This window comes from Anas platyrhynchos, chromosome 4, assembly GCF_047663525.1.
Source record: "Anas platyrhynchos isolate ZD024472 breed Pekin duck chromosome 4, IASCAAS_PekinDuck_T2T, whole genome shotgun sequence".
Taxonomy (NCBI): domain Eukaryota; kingdom Metazoa; phylum Chordata; class Aves; order Anseriformes; family Anatidae; genus Anas; species Anas platyrhynchos.
This window is the reverse complement of record NC_092590.1, coordinates 31,478,175-31,502,648: the sequence shown is the minus strand read 5'-3', so window position 1 is coordinate 31,502,648 and position 24,474 is coordinate 31,478,175. Positions and strand designations below refer to the sequence as shown.

The 24,474-nt window shown below is 38.2% G+C and overlaps 1 protein-coding gene across 1 annotated transcript; it reads right to left on the bottom strand.

Moving 5' to 3' along the window:
• Positions 1-3,539: 3,539 nt before the first annotated feature.
• On the bottom strand, positions 3,540-22,168 carry NAF1 (nuclear assembly factor 1 ribonucleoprotein). Its single transcript, XM_027456505.3, has 9 exons — positions 21,850-22,168; positions 20,076-20,214; positions 18,878-18,971; positions 15,208-15,290; positions 14,064-14,224; positions 10,855-10,906; positions 7,055-7,160; positions 5,797-5,874; positions 3,540-4,207 (listed from the first exon to the last, which is right to left on the bottom strand). The coding sequence occupies exons 1-9, from the start codon at positions 22,038-22,040 to the stop codon at positions 3,822-3,824; spliced, it is 1,290 nt and encodes a 429-aa protein (XP_027312306.3). The 5' UTR covers positions 22,041-22,168; the 3' UTR covers positions 3,540-3,821.
• Positions 22,169-24,474: the final 2,306 nt, after the last annotated feature.

The following is a 24,474-nucleotide window of genomic DNA, read 5'->3' as shown; positions in this document are numbered from 1 at the left end:
CGTTACTCTGTGTTGTCATTCAATAATGTCAAATAAACTTTTAAGTGACTAGGAGAGAGCATTATTAAGTCTTTCCAAAATTATACATCCTCCCTGAATATTAAGCCGTACTATAAGTGCCTGGTGCTATGCCTATAGTAATGCTTTCATTTGCTATGTCATCCCTGCCAGTCTGCTATATTTTACTCGACTCTATAGCAGATTCTGTTACTAAGTGTTCTGTGCAGATTCAGGAACTCTTCATTACTTTTAAGTCTGACTGTGTATGTCACTAAATTTACTAGACAAAAATAACTGACGATACCTTTAAACTGCAAAGAAATAGAAACCAACCTGGAAATTGCTAAATACAGCATATAAAAAAAAAAAGCTTATTTCTAGTTTTCATCTGCGTGGCACCAATGTTTGTGATGCCATGAGTGCCCAGCATGATTCAAAAGGTCTCCCCTCTGGCAAATATCCATCTGTTAGAGGACATGAAACATAATTGTCGTTTTTTATTTGTTTGTTTGTTTAAAGTAAATAAAGCAGTTTCTAGGTACTGTTATTTGTTATACCATTCTCAAAATAAGTTGCACGACACAAAATGCCTTACCCCTTCAGAGAAAATGACAGGAACTAAGACTTTCATCAGCATTAGTTCCCAAACACCTAATAAAGGAACAATTCTTTAAATCAGCTTACATCCAAGTGAAATGGTAAGTTATTACCTTCCACAGCAAGTCCAACTTCTAGCACAGCATGGATGCTTTAGATACAAATATCTGTATGATAATGAAACGGCATAAGGGCACAAATAAAAAGCCAGGCTTCCTAAACACTGCTAACTGGCTGGATTGTCCATGCTTTTTGGTGTTGATAGGCAAAGGCTGTAGTGGGAGTAGAGAACTCCAAAAGAATGACAGCATCAAGAAGATTAATTTAGGTTGGTCTGTCTCAAGATCCTCTGGTCCAACTCTCTGCTCAGTGTGAGGCTACCACAGACTCTTGACCAATGTCAACTTCTGAATCCATCCAAGAGCGTTGACTCCACCACTTCCCTGAGCAGCCTGCAGCAGTGTGAACTTCCCCCCTACCCCACAGTATTTGTCAGCGTTTTTCTTCAAGGAACTTACCTTTTTCCCTTGGCTGTTCGCCTCCAGGAAAACTCCGATCCCTTTCCACTGACTCTTGTTCAAACTGGACTTAAAAGCCATCAAAATACCAATGATGATTATTTATGAGTTTAAGAGAAATGGTGTCAGGTATGTAATTCCAATTTCCATTTTCCCATGTTACCATAGTTACAGTCATTTATATAATACAGTAGTTTATCACCTCCATACTTGTATCTAATAAACGTCAACCTTTGAGTAACTGCAGTCAATCTCCTCCCTTAACCTCTGCTTCTCCTCTAGTTTCTCTCTCCTCCCCATCTCTTCATTCCTCCCACGCCCTAAGCCTTCACTGTAAGGTGAAGCCCACAAAGAAATGTCAAATCATATGGAGGAATAACCAAAAATGTTTTAAAGATGTAGCAGGACTCTTGCAGCTCTCCGGGCTGAATCTGAAAACAGACATGAGTCACAGAGAATATAAACACTGGTCTAGTAGAAACCATTCCTTAAGACTTGCCTCTGACCTGTCACAGCCCCAAAACCTAACAATCACTGAGCTACTCACTACTTTTGGCACCTGTGAAAACTGTGTTCTGGACTTTAAACTTTCCTGATGTTAACATTGCTTTAATCCCCTCTGCAAGTAAAGAATAGCTACAAAACAAAAAATGTTCTCTTCTGCAGGGATTAAGCTTCTCAACTATCTTATTGAATGAATGCTATTATAAGGTTCTAACCTAACAATTTAATAAAACCTAAACCCTCCTAAATCCTAATACTCAGATGAAAAAGTGAGAAAACATTGAATATTATATAAACATATTTGGCATTCACAGAACAAATACCCTTATTTGAAAAAAATCAGTATTCCACCCTAAATAGTGGATTACATTGGCTAGTTGAACGAACGTAAATGAATTTGCAGGTTAAGTTATTCCACATGGAAGATAAGGCACAGTTGCATTTTTCTTCCACTCCTATTCATATTGAACCCCTGAACAGCCTAGGTCACAACGCATTCACTATGAATTATGAAATACATTTTCTGTATTCAAAACATGGTGACTACCCAGACTTGCAAAGCCCCAGTGCAGGGGCTCTCCATAGGCTGCAGCCTCCTCCAGGCCACATCCACCTGCTCCACCGGCAGCTCCCCCAGGGGCTGCAGTGTGGAGATCTGCTCCATGTGGGACCCATGGGCTGCAGGGGGACAGCCTGCTCCACCAGGGGCCTCTCCACAGGCCGCAGGGGAACTGCTGCTGCCTGCCTGCAGCACCTCCTGCCCTCCTGCTATGCTTACCTCGGGGACTGCAGGGCTGCTTCTCGCTTTCTCCCAGCTGCTGTTGTGCAGCAGGTTCCCCCCTCCCCCCCCCCTTTCTTAAATCTGCTCTCACAGAGGCAAACACAACATCACTTACTAAGTCAGCTCTGTGGCCAGTGGCTGGTCCTTTTGGAAGCATCTGACCACCTCCCCCCCCCACCACAGGGCAGCTTCTGGACTCTCCTCACAGAGGCCCTCCCTGAAGTCCCCCACTACCAAAACCTTGCCATGTAAACCCAATACAAATTAATCTTAATACTAAGCAACACCTGGCAAGCTTAATTAGTCTTTCAATAGATATCCAAAGAAACTAATGAGGCCAGTGAGTTTGAGAATAGCAATACTGAGCACACAACTCTGTAAATTAGATCAATGGTGTGACTATACTTTAATGTCTGTCCTGCTTCTACTGTAGCCAACCAGCCAGAGAGACTCCATTGGAGGCTACGAAAGTGTAATTGTTGGATGGACCCTTCGGCCAGGAAGTTGTTCCAGGCTGTCTTCAGTTGACTGATCTGCTCCCTCCCAGAAGCGAGCTGGCAAAGTTGATGAACCTCATTGTTTTAGAGGAGACAGTTTTGACTGTAAAGACAGTCAAACAGCATCCAGTGCTACCTGCATTTTGTACCAAAAAAAACAGGCTAGAGAGATTGACTGCTTTTCTTTTCCCCAGTCCATGCAATTACATCCTAAAACTAATTTCAAAACATCTGTTCAATAGGTTTCGCTGTTGTCCTTCTATAGCTACTGTAGGATACTAAATCCAGAGTAATTTAGCTGTTGGTCCAGTCTGATCTAGCTAGTGCAGCAATTATTCTAACCGACAATCCAGCTCTAGTCTGCCAATTAACATGAAATTAATGAAATGTTAGAAGTTGGATCACAGTTTATACCTTACATAAACAGGGGTAAGCTTGGATTAAAAATTAGGTATCAAATTTTATTTTCCATGTAAGGAGATTTCAAAACTTGCACAAATCCAAACAAGTGACAGTTCAGCATAGCAGTATCCAATTCATCTAAGAACTACTGAAAAACATCTATGCCGAATATCCCCTATCACCATGAAAGAGTAGTTATTAAGCTTCAATTTAGTACAAAACACTTCAAACACTATACACTGATCTCTGAAAAGTTTTTATTATCACCCCAAGCTGGTAGTTATTACAAAAATAAACCATTATATAATAATGTAATTTTAATCATACATTTTTTGAAACAGAAAAGAAATAGAAAAAGTTTTCTGTGGATATCCCACAAAGCATTGAACTCTGCATTGCATTGAACTCTGCATTTGTTCTATTCTTGCAGAAAAAAAATAAAGCATCTCCAAAATAAGGGAATGCAGTCTTGGCAGCCACACGTTTATGGAAACTTAGCAAGGCTTGAAGTGAGATCGATGGCTATCTTGGAGGAGGTGGAGGTGGCGGTAGCATATATAGGTACGATGAGTTGTACACATTTGGGCCCATCCAAGCCATGTTTAGATTTGAAGGTGGATGGTGACATTGATGCATCTGATTACCGGAACCAAAAACTGGAGGAGGAAAGGGATACTGCTGCATCATTGGATTTTCACTTCTGTAAGGCTGCCGGAACACTGGAGACTCATAACGTATTCTGTTGTCTGAATAGCATGCCTGTGGTGGTCTCATTTGAGGTCTTGAAAATCCTCGAGGTCCTGATGGTGGAGGAAATGGAGCACCAGAGAACTGTCTGTCATGGTACCCGCCCCTTGAGTAACTTTGAGCAGGCTGTTGCACTGGCTGATGAGCTCCTTTGTACTCATCTTTAAAACAAAAAAAAAGTTTTAGTATTTTGGAAAGTTTAAGTTTAGTCCTCACAAACCTTTCAAGAATCACTTCTGTCTTCAAATACAAACAAATACCTAGCCTGTATTGAGAGAGCTTACTACAGTATACAGTCAAGTCTGTTTTAAGATCGTACATCAGAAGTTGAAGTCAATGAAATTGGAAGTGTAACCTTTTCTACAATACTGGCAAGTAGAACGAAGTAGTACTGGCAAATCTACTGTTTAGCAACTAACCTTGACTTATTGGAGTAATATAGAAAATGATCCCGAGTGCTGCAAATTCAATCATTAAGAAGGAAACTTCACGTTCTTCCCCTCTAGGCATTTTCACTCGCATTAACAAACCATGCAAACACTCAAACTAAGTATTTTAGAAGTTTCAACGTAAGACCAGATTTAGGAACACACTACAAAGATCAGCACTCCTTATTCCATCTTTAGTTTTTCACATTTTCATTATGCTGCAAACTACTACTGGAATTACTCAACATTAAGCATGTAAGGGTATTTCCTCACGTCTTCCAAAGTTTGTGGTGTTAAAATTCATTTGCTTATAGGTATGACAGAACACAAGTTATTTTACTTAGCTAATTGCTACTCAAATAACTACTGCAAATGTGGTGTCAACAGTTATCTTAGTAACAACTTACTATTCAAGACATATCTAGGCAGATATATGACAGATATTTATCATGTTTTAAGCCAATGTACTAGACACTGCATTGATTGCACTAAAGTGATACACATCTTTCAGACACATCTTTGGTATTATAGCAGATACAGGACAAATTGTTTCAACTTCAATTTAATGAAGTTAATCAACTCTATCGGGGGAAAAGGCAGACCTAAACTTTTAACCAATTAACTTCCAGCATTCATCTTTCAAAGATTTTTTTCCTGTACAGGTCACAGTGTAAGCATACGTTTAAGGTTCATGATAAATGTGCAGCCAGTTTATATGAATACTGTAAGGGTATTCATGACATCCATTCTGTAGAATTGCATAAGGACTACATGAAGAACATTACAACATTACAAAAATTTCCAGGAAGTTGCTAAGATATTCAAAAGGCTACAGAATTTACACAGAAACATGATCTCTTAAAGATTGTAGTGTTAAAAACACAAGTAGTAAGTACATAACACCACAACAAAGTCATTGAATTTGAGTTATATGGACCTAATCCTTGGTGCTAGATTGCAAAACAATTTCATCTGTAAAAAGCCCGATCTGTGAAAACAGTTAATACTAAGATTCCTAACTGTTTTCATGGGGGATTAGGACCTTTGATTCCTTTGCTGCATCCAGCCCTTTGGGAAGCACTAGTGAAATTACTTCATGTTCTTTTAGTTCTTATTAAAGACTATAACAAGGAGCAATTTTTAATGTACCTGGAGTTTTATGAAAATGCAACCATATAAAACTCCAGCTGAGACTGAGTTTGTGCTCCAACTTAACAGCCATCCTTGCTGCTGAATTCCATAGCCAAAAGTAAACTGCAAGTAACATCAACTTTAAAACATGTTATTTATGAATAACAAGCTCAGTAAATCATAACTCATACTTCCTTGAAACACTGAGAAAGCTCGTCCTGTTCTGTCCTCAGTTATGTACAGTAGTTCAGTAACAGCCTCAGCAAGCCCTAGGAAAGACACGTCCGCAGTAAGCTGGCAGAATAAGGACATGCTGGAAAATATGCCTTATGCAGTGCAGATAAGCAGAAACCAGGAGAGAAAATAACAATCAGCTATGAAAGAAGGGATCAACTTTACATAGAGGAAAACAGTTAAAAGGACAGCTGCTGACTTACAAGCTAAAGAAAAAAGAGGTTCAGTGGGTGGGGGTGCCATGCCTAGCAACTGTACTAAAAGGCAGCAAACTCATGGCAGGAGTCAGTCCAAGAAAGATTTGTCCAATGGTATGACTAATAATGATTTTTTCAATGCAAAAGCAACAGCAAAAATGGAGCAGACAGAAGCAGCAAACTGATATGCAAGCAGTAGCAGAAAAAGAGCAGAGGTGAGGTGGGTCAACAGTATTTAAAAGAAGTACAAAAAGCATGTAACAGAAGCATATCAGTAATATCAAAGTAAGACTGAATTTAAAATTTTCAGCCAAAATGTCAATAAAAACGTTTTTATCACTAGAGACACAAGTGAAGACATAGGAAAATTCAGTTACTGCAAACAGCACAGCTGCAAACATACACATGCGAATGATCTGTCAACAGCAGGAAAAAGAAGCGAAGAACAGTGCGTATGTTATGAAAAACTACACAGTTCACTAATCTACTCCAAGTTTATCTAATGACTATGACAGGTGAGCAGGGGTTCTCAGAGAGCTAAGACAGGTAGTTAATTAAGGAGAGGTATTAATATGCCTTAGGTGAAAAAGAGCTTCCGCATTGAAGACTCAGTCTCAAAAAAACGGTTTTCCAGAAATCATACATGGCTTTATCTTCTCCCTACATTCAATGGCATAGGTTGAACTTAGGCCACAATGACCTCTGCAATAAGCAAGCTCCAAATTCTGAAAGGTGGCATGTGCTCTCTATCCTTGCTGTGTATTAGCTCACATCATCTACCTTAGAGGCTTTGAGTCTCCTCTGACAACTATCCTGCTCTATACTATTTCTTTCTCAGCTTAATGGAAAGAAATACGCTGATTTTCCTTAGAAGTAAGGAACAGTCACAGATTCAAACACTCAGCTTTGGAAAGTACACAAACATTTATCAACTGTATGAAAACAATTTTTAAGATCTGCTGTATGAAAAGCACAATGATATCTGACAGATGAAAGCATTATCCCAGTGCTCACTCACCTGATGTATTTGTTTCTGATCTGAATTTCTTCCTTCCTTGATTTTGAGCCTTCTTTTTCCTTTGTTTTGCTTCTCTCTCCTTTTCATCATCACTGTAGTCCAAGGCCTGGTTAAAAAAAGAGGACAAAAAAGCCATTAAAATATTAAAAAAAATGTACAAAGAACTTCAGTTCTAGCAATAAATAAAAGTATTTAGAAAACATTGCATCCTGCAGTCAGCTTTGAAAAATACTGAAGCTGCACTTTCCTGTTTTGATTTTCTAAGAGCCATCATATGTTCAGCTGGCTTCTCAACAATCAGAACCTTAACACTCCACAAATTTCTCAGAAAACAATTGGACAATTCTCAGTTATTCTTTCCAATTTTCCTAAAAACAGCAACATTCAAGCACTGAACATATTTTTGCCTTGAAGTTAGTAAGAAAAAAAAACTACTGTATGACACGCAACAGATTTAAGCACACATCCTTTTTCATGAATACCTTTCACAGCTTACTGCTAAAAACTGCAGTGAAGATTTTCAGAACTTGCATGCAATTCAACACAAGTCTACCAAGGATTCTATCTCACTCTTCCCAATCCAACCCAATACAGACAATTCACCTAGTTCTCACCAAAATTAAGAGGAAAAGAGTAATATAGCAGTAGCTGAGTGAAACTGAGGAAGCTGGCTAGTAATTACCAACAAAAATCTTGCAAGGGGTTACATGTTATTTAAAGTACAGACTAGGTAAATTAATATATGGGTTATTTTAATAATCTAAGATTTTCATGACCAACACTGAACCGAGCAGTTAAATTTAACTACATTAAACATACTACAGAAAATTAAAATGTACTGACAATTTTAGACTAGTGAGATTCTAATAATATTGTTCTTATCTGTTAAGCTTTCAATAGCAATGTTATTTCAAAGGAATTTTCAGTTTTGAAGAATGTTGCAATTTACAATGGACTCGATGCCACTGCAACATTTTGTTCCTATTAGGCAAGGTTTTGCTACCTTTAGAACCCTAGCTTACACGCAGAACAAGGACGGGTTATTAACAGCAACAAAGAAATCTGTTAGCATAACTAGTTCCTCAAAAGACCGCTCCCTTGTGTGACTAAGGGGGTAGGTAGGGGTTGTGCCCCTCACCCCCAGTTCCAAAAGGAAGGTTTTTGCTGTTCCCTGATGTATTGCTTCAGAGCACACATCTAAAAAACCCAGCACTGATACACTGCTAGGAAAAAAAGCAACCTAAATGTTAATTCTGAATACAATTACTTCTTCTGCATAACTGGATTATATTCTTACACTCCAAAAAGCCACAAGGAATACAACAGTACTACATACTATGAAGTAAAATCTCTTGCTAGCTTCTGCATTTTTCTGAGGACTAAATACATCATCCTCAAGCAGAACAGAAGTAACAAACAACAGGTACCTTCTGCTGCCACCTCATTTTCATGTGACACTCCACAAAAGCTACCTCAGAGAAGTCGCAGTTATCTCCTCCTGCTGGCCTTGCACCAAAACACCATGCATTGTCATCCTATGACCCCAAAGACAAGGCCTAGAGAAATTGTACTGCTGAGTCTACAGCTAAAGTAGGCTAATTACAAGCCTGTGGCAAAAGTAACACTTATCCCATACCTTAAAAAAGGTAAGAAGCATGAAAGACCTAGCCAGGATCAAGTTAAGGTTCATGGAAAAATAGAACTTCATAGCATCAGAAGAACTGACTCCAAAACTCCACGCAGTTCACTGGGGGAGCTTGCCAGACAAGCTATGGAATCAACTGCCAGCTGAGGGCTCTGAAGGAGCCTGGCTCTATGAGACAATTTCAAGCATAAGTAGCATAAAATTAAATCTGCACCCCTGTCAACAGTTATTGCCTTCAAAGTAGAAGATACTTTCTACCAGCTCATCAGCTGTCACAGCCTGGTTATCCCAGGGTAACATGTAACTACAGAACTATCCAAAGATGAGCCTAATTAAGGATTACAAGCTGTTGTGTATTGTTTTCTACAAAACAGTAAGCATGCACATCGCTAAGTCAGAAAGGTGTCACAAAACCCAACTAGGTTGCCCATCCTTGCCAGCAATGATTTCTTTCAAATCTCCTTCCTTTCTTCCTATCATGAAGTACAGCAAAGTTCCCTCGGTACTTTCAGGTTCTAATACTCCAAAACACCAGATCATCTTTGAAAAAAATCTTTTCGTAAATAATCATCAACTTTGGAAAAAGCAGTGAACCTGTATCTGCTAAAGACTTGACTGCTTCACTATACACAGCCAGACTTTAAAGTTACTTAGTCACAAATTCAAATTAAGCATTTACATGCTTAACTCCTGAATAGCTTTAAAATACAGCTATGAAATTAAGAACTTACCATTAACCTATGAGCACATTTTATATCACCACCAAAAAGCTAGGCTTAGCCAAAAGCATACAGTCTTTCAATGCTCTGTCAGTCACATATCTACAGTCTTAATCTGTGCAACACTTCTAATTCTCAAATGATAATTCTTGGTGAGATGTCTTCCCAAGAAAGGAAGGAAACCTACATTCAGAAGTGTTAAATGAGCATTCTTTGAGAGAAGTTCACACTACTCAACTTAATTCAGTTTGTGGGAAGAGAAAGTATTTTGAAATCCACCATACCCCATACTAAATAAAGCAACATTCTGGATTGACAAAATGATACATCATTACAGGACCTATCTTCAAACCTTACAAAAGCTCACATTACATTTCTCCTTCAAGCCAGAACAATGAACCAGGATAAGACATGTTAATGCAGTATTGCTTAGAACAACAAAACACAGAAACCCACTCAAACAACTAAAAGCCCTTTCCTACCTGCAGTTTATATTTGGAATCATGTTCTGTGAAACTACGCTAGCCTGTCAAACTTTCATAAAATTCAGAAAAAGCAGTTAATTTTAGATCATTTTAGGACACTATTCGAGGCTTCTAAGACTTTGAGCTATTTTGTGTAAGTTACGCTTAAAGTAGAAATTGCATGGAAAAGTGGGAGCTTTAAGCCAGAAAAATCAGTCTCATGATGTCACATCAATAAAACCACCATTTGTGGCTGTTAATAAAGAGGCAAATAGTCATGAAAAATAACAAAAAGTCAGTTAAATTGGTGTTAAAGAGCACTAGAAAGAAAGGCTGGTCACTGAAGAAGTCATTAGAGATCCTACAATACAACTGATGGTTGTGAAGAGCTCTTGTTTCTGTATCATCATATATGACTGCTTCTGTATGGAAAAAGCTCATCTCCCCTTGTTACACTGGCATTTTAATAGGAAACAGTAGGGAAACCTTAACAAGGAGCCATTCAAAGAATGCAACAGAACAGGTGTCATTAACAGACTAACATCCAATCTTGTAGAATACTAGGAGACCTTTAAATACAAAGGATTGGTTATGGTATGGTAAAAGGCAAAGCTACTGTGAAAGCACACCAAAGACAAGAACACCCTAGCAGAAGCAAAACTATCTGGCAAGGTAATAGTTTTTGCTACTGAAAGTTGATCATTCAGGTTTCCAAACATGTTCTTGAAGAGCTGGAAAAACTGAAAATAAAGTTACATACATTCCGAACTGCAAAAAGCAAGTAAAAAAAGTAACTTAATCTCTCTCCTACTGACTGGTAGGCCTCTCCAAGAAAAGCAGATGCTCTTTACAACAAAAGTTGTATCAAACTCTTGTCTGCATAAAAACAAATAAATTGCTAATTAATCACACTGCACAGAATGTTTTCTATGTACATTTTCAAAAACAATAGAACAAACTATATATACTTACTTCAGGTGGTGGTTCTTGGTCATTCTTCCAAGATGCATCTGATCCCTTCTCCCTAAAAGGAAAAAACATAGAAAGTTAAACAATCAAGAAGTAAGAAGTTATAAGGAGGCTATGAAACATCTCATGTTTCAGTCATGGTGTAGTAACATATTTCAGGTTAAAAAATAATTTGTATGAGAACTGTAGTGTAGCAACTAGGGTAATACTTTCTTCCAGACTTATCTTGTATACCAGGAGTAGCCTGTTTTTAAAGAAGCATTTGTTTTTTCCACGTTATTTCTAAACAAACAGTAATGTATGTGTCAACTTAGGGCTTGACCAGACAGGACACTTGAAAACACTTTCCTCCTTTGAGTAGACAAAACACTTCAGACAGCTAATATTAAGCTGTGACCAGTATCCTCCCAACACATCCTTTTAAACCTAAATTGCTTGAAATAATTGGGATAGGTCACCAGAAATTTCTTATGATAACTACAGTCATAGAATTTCTTATTCTTCCCTTATACCCTTCTTCTGTTTTCAGAACACATCTCCAGTTGAAAAGAGCAAAGAATTTGTCTAGGAGGACATGGGCTTCAAGTCCATCTATCGCAAAGCAACTTCAGAATCGAAACCCTAGGCTTGGCTTACAATTCTATTAAGATAGCATTAACTAGATAATCAGTTAATAGATGGTTGTAAATATAAAATTAAAATTTAAGAGAAAAGACATGTGAAAACAACTCACAAAAAATGTTCTTGCCCCAAAAGAATTCTGAATTGGTGCCATTTATTTCTCTCACCACTTCAAGAACTCCATTAAAAAAATCAAGCAATTTCATTGATCAGTAGCAACTCTGGAACAAGTTTAAATTAGAAGTCTGTCAAATATGCTTCTTGAAAATTTAATATGTTTTGGTCTGTAATTTCAAGACAATCTTTACTTATGCAAACTAAACAAAATGTTAACATGCATACTTGTAAAATGGAGCCATATAAGTTTAGAAAAGTGTTCTATATGAAATATCTACAAACAATGCTCTAATAACTGAGTGTTATGTAGTCAGCAAGTCAACAAAAATCAAGCTACAACAGCAACATTGATGTACATGACCAACTCCATGCTGCCTGGACTTAAACAGACCTGAAAGACATCCCAAGAGAATACAGGCAACTCATCTCGAAGTGCTTTGTGCCTCAATCCCTACCCATAAAACTGAAGATCAATCTTTATGTATGGTTAGAAAACCTTAAAGACAACACCACCGTGATTATCAGGAAAACACTTCAGAATGCAACCCATTAATTTCTAGGCTACAGAAAACACTCCAACAAGGCAATGAAGAAAGGAAGAATATTTATTATGAACAAAGTTCATTGTTTCTTCCTCTCACCTTCTTGTTTCAGGGTAATAAACTCCCTCCAGAAATACCAGAGCATAAACAAACCTGTGGTCACTAGGCAATACGTAGTACTACTAACTGCAAAATTCATCTTAAGTTTTCCTAATCTTAAAGCAGTTTATCTCACTCTGCCAAGGCAACCTTCACCATTCCAGCACAACAGAACATTTTCCATGCTTTGAGATACTTAATCTTCTGCAAAGAGCAAGACACTAATTCTTAGATTTCTGAATTCAGGTACTGTAAAACATAGAAGTCTAACAAAAAGGTGACTCATAGGAACAATGAAGATACATGAGCTTCTTTAGAATTATTGTGTTTCAGTCAATGCAGGCAAAAATCCACACATTACTTTTATTAAGTCATTTTGCATTCAAGAAACTTGGCATTATCTACTAAATACTGATACTTCCATTATCTTCTCCTTTAACGCATAAGGCCTGTTCACACCACTGCAATTTTGCACAATGCAAGCAGATTTTTAAAAAGCTTCAAACTTAAGTTTTTTTAGATCTTAATTCTGATTGCTTTCCATTTCAAAGCACCACTACAGTTCTGAGTAGCTTTTTTTTTTTTTTTACAACTTTTAAGCTGACAACACTTCACAGACCAATCTGCAGAGCGAAGTAATCTAATCAAGAGCAGGGAACAAAATCACTCGTCATCAAATCTGTAATCCACAGTCCAAAAGCCCTACCATAAACCACAGAATGAAGATGAATTCTTCTATTGTCCATGCCATCTTGGTTTCTTTATACAGATGTTACAGCAGAGATAAGACATGGAAGTTGTTCATCCGTTTCCACTGGCAGGACCTATCTATCCTACCTGCTTTGTGAGAAGGTAGCTTCAACAGACAGTACCAACGGTGTCACAAAAACTTATGAACCTTCACTGACAAAGTACCTCAAAAATAAAAGTTCCAGTGAAATAAAACTGAAACAGGACCACCATTCTCAAATTCTGGTTACTTTGGACTAGACTTGTTCACATGCATCATTTTAATGCAAGGCAAGGAGCAAGGTCTGACATGCTGCTCAACTGCGGTGATAAGACGTGGAAGTGTTGAACATCTTACCTAGCGTTCAATTTCATACCACAGTAGTTAAGTATTACTGAAATAAAACAAGTAGCTCCCAAAACTACTTGCATAGCATGCAACAAATTATAAAACATTTCACATCTCAGATGCTGAGTTTGGCCTACAGTTATTGGTGCAGTAAGCAGATTATTAAGTCTGTGCAATTACTGCGCTAAGCAACGAAGTTCACTTGCAAATTATCGAAGACCAGCTGGATGCAGAAAAACAGCTTTCTCACCCTACTGCTTCTTCCATCTATTTTAAAGGTCTCTGCTGAAAGTGGTGTATATATTTTTTTAAAAATACCTGCTGCTTTCAAAGAAAAAAACTTGCAGGCCTTGCTATATCGTTGGTCAATAAAAAAAAAAATCAGTAAGAATACTGACTGAAGTTGTAATTTATACAGACACCAAACGTTACCATTTTTCTCTGTGATAGTGAGTCAAATGAGAACTAATCCTAACAAATAGGGACTTAGTCACATGTGACGGAACTTCTTTAAACCTACAGTTATCTCAGACATTATTAGAAAATTAATGTTTAGCCAACAGTTACCATGCCCTGTTTCTTAGTCCTTAGCTTTGAGCACTCATCTTTGAGATGGCAACAAACCCTATTCATACATCATACTTTCCTCAGGCAGGCTGATACTGTGAAGAAGTACTCAAGGCTAAATTTCGATTCAGCATTTTCAGCTACATTAAAAAAAGTTATAACCAGACTACAGAAGATGTGCTACTTACTGTCTCAGTTTCTCTGCAAATATATACTGGGTGAAGTCTTGCACCGATGGAGCAAAATACATGTTATCTTGCACATTAATACTTTTCTCTTTGATATGCTCTGGGCTGTTAAATCGTAACACATAGAAGGGATGCATAACAGGACCAAATATCTCAAATATCTGAAACAGACAATCATTTTAAAATACACCATCAAGATTAGTTAACTAATTTAATCACAAACAGCTGTGAAGCTTTAACATAACCTGCATTATGTTAATCAACTTGAATTGATGTGTTTTCAAATTGCAGCATCAAATCAAGTGATTCTCATGTTTTACCTTTATTACTACATTCATTTGACAATGTATTTTCACATGCTAATACTGCCTTCACCCACCCAACTGCACTGCTTTCACTGTTTCCTTCACTTCAGTAATCTTTCCTTTTGTCAGACTTCTGTTCCTCTCTTGATTATGCTTTCAAATCTGAGTAAATCAACACCTGAACAATCTCCTGACTGCTTACTCCTGAAGTCCATCTCTACGAGATGCCTTTATGTTAGTTTCCATGTCTTTTCAATGGAGAACAGAGAATTCTGAGATGTATGGTACACCTGCAATTTGATGTTTTCCAGTGTTCCACTCACATCTAGTACAGATAAATATTCTGGTAGTGACACCTCTAGGTGATGGCTTTCTTTCTCCATAGCATATACAGAATTCAATGTAATACCCCTATCAGGAAACATTCTTCTTAAAGCACACACTAGCCTAAACCTGTACCACCGGAGTACACATACTATTCCTGTATTTTCCTGGAAAGCCAATTTTAATTTCTCTAATTTTTGCCACAAATCCTGGCAATAAAAGAGCAAATATTATTATTAAAGTAACCTCTATTTCCATAAGTGGTCATATCAAATGACAGAACCAGGTAACAGACCACACATTGTCATTCTATGTGGATGCAATGAGTTCCAGGCTTGAAATTTTTAAGACTAAAAAAATCAGATCACTAAAAAAAATAATAAATCAAAAGTTCAAAGAAAAACTATGCATAAAGCAAATGCTGTCTTTCAGTTGACTCAAATACTATTTGATGCAAAATAAAATACTTTGAATTTAATATTAGAATAACAGGTTTTTACGCTTTACACACACACCTTTCCTGCAGCTTCCCGATCTTCTTTAAAAATTACACTTTCCTCATTTATTGGAGGTAGGCCTCTCACAGATTCAATTATTACTACAATGGAAAAAAAAAAAGCAATTAGAATTTTACATTTCAGGAGCAGTATGTACTTAATTGCAGGGAAATACAAGAAAAATATCTCAATTATTAATAAACTAAACATCAGCTTCACCCCAAAATTATTGTGCACATACAAAATTTCTTACAATGATTTAAAACCTTCTCCAGTGATCTGAGTGAGAAGATTTACACTGGTTTATAGAACTAGTTTTCTCCAGAGCTAGAGAAAGAAAGACGATCACATTAGATGCAAAACAGAAGTCTCAGATACATATATGTGAATTACCTATTGCATTTCCTCAGGCTGTTTCTTAACAGCAACAATAATTTGTGGGGGAGGTTGCAATTTTTTGGCATGTGAGTATAGATGCATGTGCATGTTCTGCCTTAGTATTCCAAAAAAATAATCCACCAGAAAAAAAAAAAGAATAGAAATAGCTATTAATTTCCCCTAGTAAGTTAAAAATGATGCCAAGCAGTGCAATCACAGCAGTAACCAGGAGCGTCATTTATCAGTTCTGTATACAGATACGCAATTTGAAATATTTTTGCACTTCAGTGTCATACAGTAGTCTCATCCTACATTTGGGCCTAATTCATGATTAACGATGGTATGAGTGGTCAAACTGATCAAGTCATTCTAGCACCTTAAAAGATGAAATGCTTAGGAGACTTACGTACTTAGAAAGGGACAGAGAAGTATGCTTTTCCTGTGTTAAATACACAATTTGATGATATACAGCCTATGAATCAACTTTATTTTTAGGTTTTCCAGATTCAAGGAAAAATAGCTTACTCTTTACTGGAGTCTTTAGAATGCTTCACTCTCATTTTTTTTCTTTTTTGCTTAAGAAAACAGAAATATTGTCTTCCTTTACATTCAGTAGTAACTACACTTAAAGCTATCAGCGGTCTAGGAGCATCATACTCAAAACTTCTGATTCTGAAGGTGATCTTCTCCACCTTTAAAAAATAATGCTAAATTAACTATTTTCAATTCCTCAATCATCTAATATTCAAGCACTTAACATCACTTTCAGACTCCTCCAAAAACTAACAAAAATCTTCTAAACTTATGTAACAGAACTTAAAGCAAACACCTCCTCAAGCAAAACCTCCTAAGGCTCTGCTGCTATTTCGATCTGCAAGCGTGATATGCCAAACAAGCCTGTGACAATGCTACAGACTTAACAGTTTACTGAATTTTGTGACATAAGGAAATCACTGTTTTGTGTCTACCTATATGATAAAATGTAGGGTGAAAGAAGCCCAGTATGTTGTTTAATCCTCATGAGAAATATATCCTATATAAAAAAAAAAAAAGGCCAACACACACTCACAAAGTTCTCAACTCAAATTGACCACTTACAGATCCCAGTCTTCAAGTATGCCAAGGAAGGCATTCTAGCAACCATAAGCTCCAAAAAAAGCAGGGAGAAACATTATGAGATTTCAACCTACAACTGATTTGACCTGTAGCCCCCCCCTACCCTAGCCCACCAAAATCCTTAAGCTTCAACTCTTCCAGGACCACAGAATGCAATCCTAAGGCAGGTTTGCTATATATACACACCAAAACTGTTTAACTCTCCAGGCTATAACCCAGAGATGAATTTTTCTGTTAAGCACCTTGAAGCAAAACACAGCTGAAGTTCTGTTAAACGTTGACACACTTAACAGAAGTTTACGTTCACTACAATAACTACCATTCCCCTTACTACTGTGAAGCATGCATTAATCTATGTTTTTCTACCCCTAACTTGACCTCACAGCATGCCTACTTACAGACATCTGCATACAGACATTGCAGATTTTATCAGAAATCTCTACCGTTTTCTGTAGAAATTTTTCAAGTATAATGAAAGGGGCAGAAGAAGTTCAGGATACTGATTACTGTGTTAATAGTTTTGCAATTTCCAAGTCTTCAACACATGTGTACCTGATACAAATTTGGTATACACGGGTTTCTATTTAGCTCAAAAATCAAAAACAATCCGAAGTTAATTGACAAAACCCCTGATACAGCCATAAATCAATTGAAATTGAGGCCTCTCAGACACCTGTTTCCAGAAGAACTGAAAAGAAAACATGCAGATGGAGGAAGCCACAAAGCAAGGCAGAAAAAGCAGGAATTAACATATATTGGGGTTTTACTACACACTTTGATCTTTACTTCATACTTGTTTACTGTTGTGTTTTCTAATTTTCACCAACCAGCGTAAAATCAGCAGCACACGTTTCAGTTACACAAAGCAGAATGCAGATTCAAGTTGTCACCTGTCAGTATACAGACAGGATGTCTAGAGGTTCTATTCACCAGTAACAATTGAAAAACGAGGACAATTTTCAAAACCGAAGTCTTTAAAAGTAACTTCATTTAAGCATTCACACTCTAAACCTAAGGTAGGAATAGCTGTAATCTCTCTCTTGAATATTTAACTTTCAACTTCTTTTCAAACTATTGTTTCAGCTGATAACAGCCCTCATCATTATAAGTACGTGAGAAAAGATGAGTAAAATAGGCCAGACAACTACCTTCAATGGCCAGACAACTACCTTCAATTCTTTCAAGACAGCTTCTGGTCAAAGATTGAGATGAACTCTAAAGCAACAGCAACAACAAAATTGTGGATGAATAGCTTGTATCCCCTGGAGGTTTTTTTGTTTGTTTTTACAATATAAAAATTTTAATAGCAAAAGCTATATGCTTCATTCTTTTTTTTTTCCCCATTCAACATAAATATACTAATTTCAAATCTCCAATTCTCCTAGGAAAATTGCTTTAAAAGCAGTTCAAGCAGCATGGAGCACTTCAAATATGCTTAAATACAAATGCACTATGGAAGTTTCATTAATACCAGCTTCTGCAAAACTTATTTCACATACCAAAAACTGACGTGCCAGGTAGAGCTGAAAAGATCCCTAAACGCATACTGCCTACAGCCAAGCCTACATCTATTATGAGTCTCAATCTTATTAAGCTTACCCTCCAGCATCTATAAATCACATTAGTCATGCTGTCCTATGACTGCTGACGATGGCAGCCTGCATTTGGTCAAGGTGCCAGAAATGGGATGAACTGTGGGGGGCCAAAATGATGAACTTACTCAAAATACCAATTATCCAACAGATGCTGCGTTGCAAACAAGCACTTGGAACTGCATTGTACAGCGTGCTTTCACTTACACACCTCCTGTATCTTCAGATGTAATTCATATGTAGCATTTAAAATCTTTGGATATCAAAAAACTGCACATGCTCAATCTTATTGTTGCCAGGATTAATGCAAAGGCCATAACACAAGGTGAGAAAAGGCTTCTTACAAAAGTTAGAACATTGAAGTCCCACGAAAGCATATGCAAACAATACTCATTTAGTAGTAGTTTGTCTATTAGATCAGTTCTCACGTGGTAACCTACTGCCCCCTTCTCTGAACAAGTGCAATGGAATCAACAGAAATGTTTAACAGCACTATGGAACAGAATGCTGCAGTACTGAAACTTTGGAGGAACAATTAAATACACAACTAATGTGAAGATCAACACATAATTTTAAGTAAAAAGTAAATGCATCTTGCCTACCTAGCTGCTCAATGATACTGGAAACTGTCCCAAAGAGCTTCAGTTCAATATTATCAGGTAGAATTAAAGATAAGTCTTCAACTGGAGGCAGTTCCTGAAAACACAAAATCAACGTTCAGAATATAATCGTCATACATTCACCAATTTGTTGCTACATAAACTTGACAGTCAGAAAAACCTCCTAGCATTTTGAAGATTTCATTAGAAATCTAGTTTGATTCATCTTTCAGAATAATTCTAAATGAACTCATCCTGGGGGAATGTCACTTTTTAAGACATCTTTTCAATTAAGACAGTACTCTGTGTATTTCCATTGCAACTGAAGTAGACACTAATTTTATTCAAGTGAATAAAGCCAGCAACTGATAGATGTTTTCATTTCTTCATATTTGTCTCCCTAACTAAATAATAAATCACTTTCAACATACAATTAGATAATCAGTAACCACAAAACAGACCATTTATTGCCTTGACTTCAGACCAATATGAAGGATGTCAAGGTATTATCTTTAAATGAAAGTTCTATTTGGTGGAGGATAATCAGAGAGGAGCTTTGACAGAAGCGCAAAATTTCAGCTACATAAATGAGTACCACACAGAGAATACACAGAATTTTAAACTTTGCCTTTGATAGCAGATTTTATCGCTTGTATTTGAACTTGAACAAACTCATTAGTCACGTCCAATGTACTCCAACTAGTATTTCTCCATAAGTTACAGTGCTGTTATTTTGACTATATGGAATGAAACCTATGTGCAACTAGTGTAAGTTACCTTCAACATCATCTGAATTCGGAAAAAGTGTCCAAACTTCAGCAGTTAAATGTATTTCTACAAATTCATCTCCAGAAACAGAACAGCTACCAGCAGAAGACTCACTCCAACATAAGAATCTTATTCTGTCTCTCATCAAAACTTCACCTTCCCTTCATTTCTCAACAGAGGCCAAATCTTTTCCAGATTACATAACATAGGATCAGAGCCAATATACACAAATTTAGAAACACTGCAAGCTCGTGTAAAGCTCGTGTAAAGCTCGTGTAAAGCTCGTGTAAAGCTCGTGTAAAGCTCGTGTAAAGCTCGTGTAAAGGTCACTTGGTTGGGTTTATTTTTTTTTGCAACTTGAAAGCATATCAAATTCAATTATTTAAAGACAGGCTACTTGAAGAGATTTTGAAAGATACCACTTTTTACTTACATCCAGTGGCAACTCGTCTTTTGTTTTAACACAATGTCTTCTGTTATCCTTCTCATTTGGATGATCATCTTCATCAGACACTGTTGATGAAGAACACGAAGAGGAAGAGGATGTAGTTGAACTGTCTGAATCTGTGTCACTAAATGAAACAAGTATGGGAGTTAAAATATGGACTCATACATGAAAGTTAAAAAAAGACACCGAAATCATGCATTACTCAACTACCTTTGGACAGAAGGCATTTTTCTGAGATGTTTAATAATAACGTCAATCCTTCCTGATCCAACAACTCACTGGACAAGATCACTAAAACCTGAGAAAAGCAATGCTTCAGCATTTCAGAACAAATGCTAACTGTAACAGCTCACCTGGGTGCCCGCAAGATGTTTTGAAAGGTAACATATTAAGCTGCCTACTATAGTTCTGTCACTCTTGATACACAATCCCAACATTAGCACAATGCTAAGTAGAAAATATATGTACTTATTCCAACTGATATATCTTGCACTATTAAAAAAACATATATAAAGTTTTTGCAAATAAAAGGCTTTTTTTTTTTTTTTTTTTTTTTTTTTTTTAAGTTTTCACTGGCGTAAGTATTTATTGCCCAGGACACTTAATGTTTTAAGTAAAAGGTAAAGTAAAAAAGCAGTCATTACTCATGTTCACGTTTCACTTAGAAAAAAGTTTCCTTCCTCGAGAGTCGGAGAAGAGAAACAAATATACAGAACACTCTATTCTGTTGACTGAAAACGCTACTTATAAACCTTTAACAAACACACACTGAAACAGTTGTAGGATTGAATGTATGTTTTAGTACCCCATCTGACAGTTAATAGTGCAGGATTTAGAAGCAGGAATAAATAAAACAAAAAACGCTCCCTTCTACCTATTTTAATATTAAATCACCTTCTTAAGAAGCACATTGATGGCTTTCACTTATCTGTCGTTGTAGTTTTTCTAATAATTGCTAATAAAGACAACTAAAAGTAACACTTTCCTGAACAGATCCTTTGAAAAAGGACTTCTTGGAACAAAATCAACATAGTAAAAAGACTACTGAAAATGAAGTAGTGAGAGGAAAAATAAAAGAATGAAGTGTAAGAGGAACAGTGAGCTATGTGGTGTAGTTTAAAGCTTTCAGATAAACGTTTATAGTGACAATCACTGCAACAGATTTTGGAAGCAATAAAGAAGTCCCTACAGACATAAAGATCAAGTCAGGAAACTCGCTGCTGTACTTTATGATGTTCTAGGACTACTTGAACTGAGCAAACCAACTACTTCCACAATCTAGCTTTACACTATTAAACCATTAGTGAAGCTCAAGGGGAGAACCTCAGACTTCTTATGCATCAACTTCTGACGGTCAGAAGAGGCACGTGGCAATCTCGTATGAGGGAACTGCAACAAAAAGTAGCCACGAAACTCACTGAAGCTGATTAAAAGCGTGCAGGCTTCAGAAGCTGAAAGGTAGCTTATACCTAAGCAGAGTTATCCTTCATTATGAAGAATCCCACGTTCAGACTTTTTCAGGTGCCTCGTCACAGAAAGGAGCTCAGAGGCACCCTGGGGGCACCAGGTCCAGCACCACACTCAACACGATGGCGGCCCAACGCACCACGATGCTCTACAAGCCCAAACTCCCGTGTTCCCGTTAATTTCTGCGCCCCGCAGACGCTGTTTTGGAGCTGTACTAACGGCCTGGGGCCGGCTCCCGCCCCTCGAAGCGCCACAGGTCAGCGCCGCGCGGCTCCCCCGCTCCCCAACCCACCTCTCCGAGTCCGCCGCCGCGGCCGGCCGGGAGCTGCACGCCGCCTCGCCCAGCGGCAGCACGGCCTCATCTCCCCCCTCGCTCTCCCGGGGGCCAGGAGGGCCCGGGGCCGCCGCTCCGGGGCCGAAGGTGAGCGCCTCCAGCTGCGCCGCCACCTCCTGCTGCGCCGCCATCTCGCCCGGCGCCGCCATCTCGCCCCGCCGGCCGCGCGCCCGCCGCCCCCCCTGCCCGCGTGGTCGCCGCCGCCGCCTCGGCCTGGCTGGGCGAGCCCGAGGAGGAGCAGCGCGCGTGCGCGAGGGGCGGGCGGCCGTGGGCGCCATTTGGGGAGGAGCGGCGGCGGGCTCGGGTAGTCAAGGCCCTGGGCGGGGGGACCTGGGGCGCACCGCGGTTGGACGCCGCTTTTTGGGAGGGGAAGGGGCTGCTCTTATAAAGTGGGGGCAGCTGCCACGTGTTGTGTCGTGATGTGTGAAGTCCTCTCCGGCCGAATAAATCTTATGATTAAATCGATATTTACCACGTGTATTTTGTTTGTATTAGGCTTGCCCACGAAGGAAAGTTGGAGTTTGGGGGTTTCTCTTGCATGGGTGTGCTTTGGGGACCTAGGGGTATGTGAGTCTTGGTAATTTGAATATGCTGACAACACACAGCAGATTTATTTAATTTAAACTTAAAAAAGTTAAAAAGCTCTCCATTATCAACTTTTTATAATAATATCTGAAGTTAAAACAGTAACCCTATAGTAATACCTAGCTCTACAACACTGAACCACATCCTCCAGATCACCAAACTATTCACCACATCATAAATGAGCATTTCTGTAGGTGGTTTGCCATAAATACGTGCTGTTCTGGAGCCAGAGGGTTTTTTCAGTGCATATCCAGTGCCTTGCACAACTCCGCAAGGTAGCCTGCTGGTGTACTAGGAGTCATTCCTCTCAGTGCCCAGGGATCTGACGCACAGTGGTGTCCACCCATGTAGGAGAGGAAAGAGGAATTCCTTCTGCTCTTCCCCATGTTCATACTTAAAGTTCTGCCGTATGACAGTGACTTGAGAGGCAAAATGCATGCCTTTTATTGAACGCAATCCATCCATGGCAAAACCCAAACGGTGTGGAAAAGACAAGCAACATCTAGAGGTCGCTTGGACTGTGAACCTGCAGAAAAGCCCCTTAAACCAGACTCCAGACCAGAATTTGACAACGTTTTGCCAACACTATTTGTTCCCAACCATGACAGAGCCTCATAATGCTGTCCTGTGGACTGGCTTCCAAATCAAGAGCAAAACCTGTTTTCACTCTCAGGCAACAGGTGAGCGGCAGAGTGCAATATAATTCTGAAGAGGAACACCATGAATAAAAATGTAAGAGAATTACGTGTGAGGAAGGCAGAGTGCAAAGAAGACTGGGATTTGAAAGTATGATGAGAGCAGAGGAGAGTGAGACTCATTTCCCCGTGCATATTTTCCATGTGATAGACGTCCCCTCCAGCTCTGAGAGAACTCTGTGTTCAGGGCTCAAAGGGTGATCAAAACAATTCCTTGTCCTCCAGACTGCCTGGGCAATGCTGATTAAAATGCCATAAGAGAGCTACACAAATATCCCAAACAGGCTCAAGTGAGCATCTGCCAGGAAGTAGATGTCTTCCTCTGGTAGTTCTGCTAGTTAATCACAACACGACACAGCATACACAACCTGAATTTAGTAGGAAAATTAAGCATATACAAATATGTGCATAAAGTAATAACGGTTTGTTGTTGCTGTTGTTTACATTTATCTAGAATAAGCCAAGCAGAATAGACACTTTAATGTATGTTTCCACAAAAGGCTTAACGTCATTGGCAACTGGTATTTTTTGTACTGTCCTAAGTGAGGAGTCTTATATAAACAATACACAGAAGTAAACTCTCTCATTGCACACTCACACCACCTTGCTCCCATGCTGACATCTCACATCTCATCCCACGCCAAAGGAAAAAAAAAAAAAAAGGAATCTGCTTTTCTCCAGGGACTACATTGAGTTTCTGAGGTTAGGGTATGTAAGGCACATGGTCTAAATATTACTGCCTTATGCTGTAAGCCCTTTAACAAACAGGAATTTGGGGAATTTGTACAATTCATAAAACATTTAGATGTGAGTTGCACAGGGATTAAATATTGAAAATTCATAAAATTGGTTTATATTGAATCTCAGTGACAAATACGTTTTCATCCCTAATAAAGCAACTAAAATTATGTATATATATGCAATTGAAGTATATCTGGTAAATATTTAATTTTAAACTTAAGCAAGGAGGGGTTATTATTAAAGTGGTCTTTGTTGTTACTTTATTAGCTTTTCAGATTTGGGACTTGAGATTTACCTGAAATAGATCATAATACAAGGTTTGTGAGTTTCTGTGAAGAAGTTGATCCGTGTGGTCAAATCACTTCCTAGCAAAAGGTAAAATAATTGATGTCAATATCAGATTGAACTAGTTGAATAACAAGGAAATGAAAATTAATTTTATTTGCTAAATATAAACCTCTTATCAATGCAAAAGTACATTCAAGTCTATCTTGCACTTATGTAAGTAGAATCATTTGACTGTCTCACAAATCACATCTTTCCTGCTTTCTAAAGTATTTTA

Coding starts and splice junctions, on each gene's coding strand:
- NAF1 (XM_027456505.3), bottom strand. CDS start 22,040: ATGGCGGCGCCGGGCGAGATGGCGGCGCAGCAGGAGGTGGCGGCGCAG. Junction 14,225..15,207: donor ATCGGGAAGCTGCAGGAAAG/GTGTGTGTGTAA, acceptor TGTCTGTTTCAG/ATATTTGAGATATTTGGTCC. Junction 5,875..7,054: donor ATCAGAAACAAATACATCAG/GTGAGTGAGCAC, acceptor TGTCTTTCCTAG/GGCTTGCTGAGGCTGTTACT.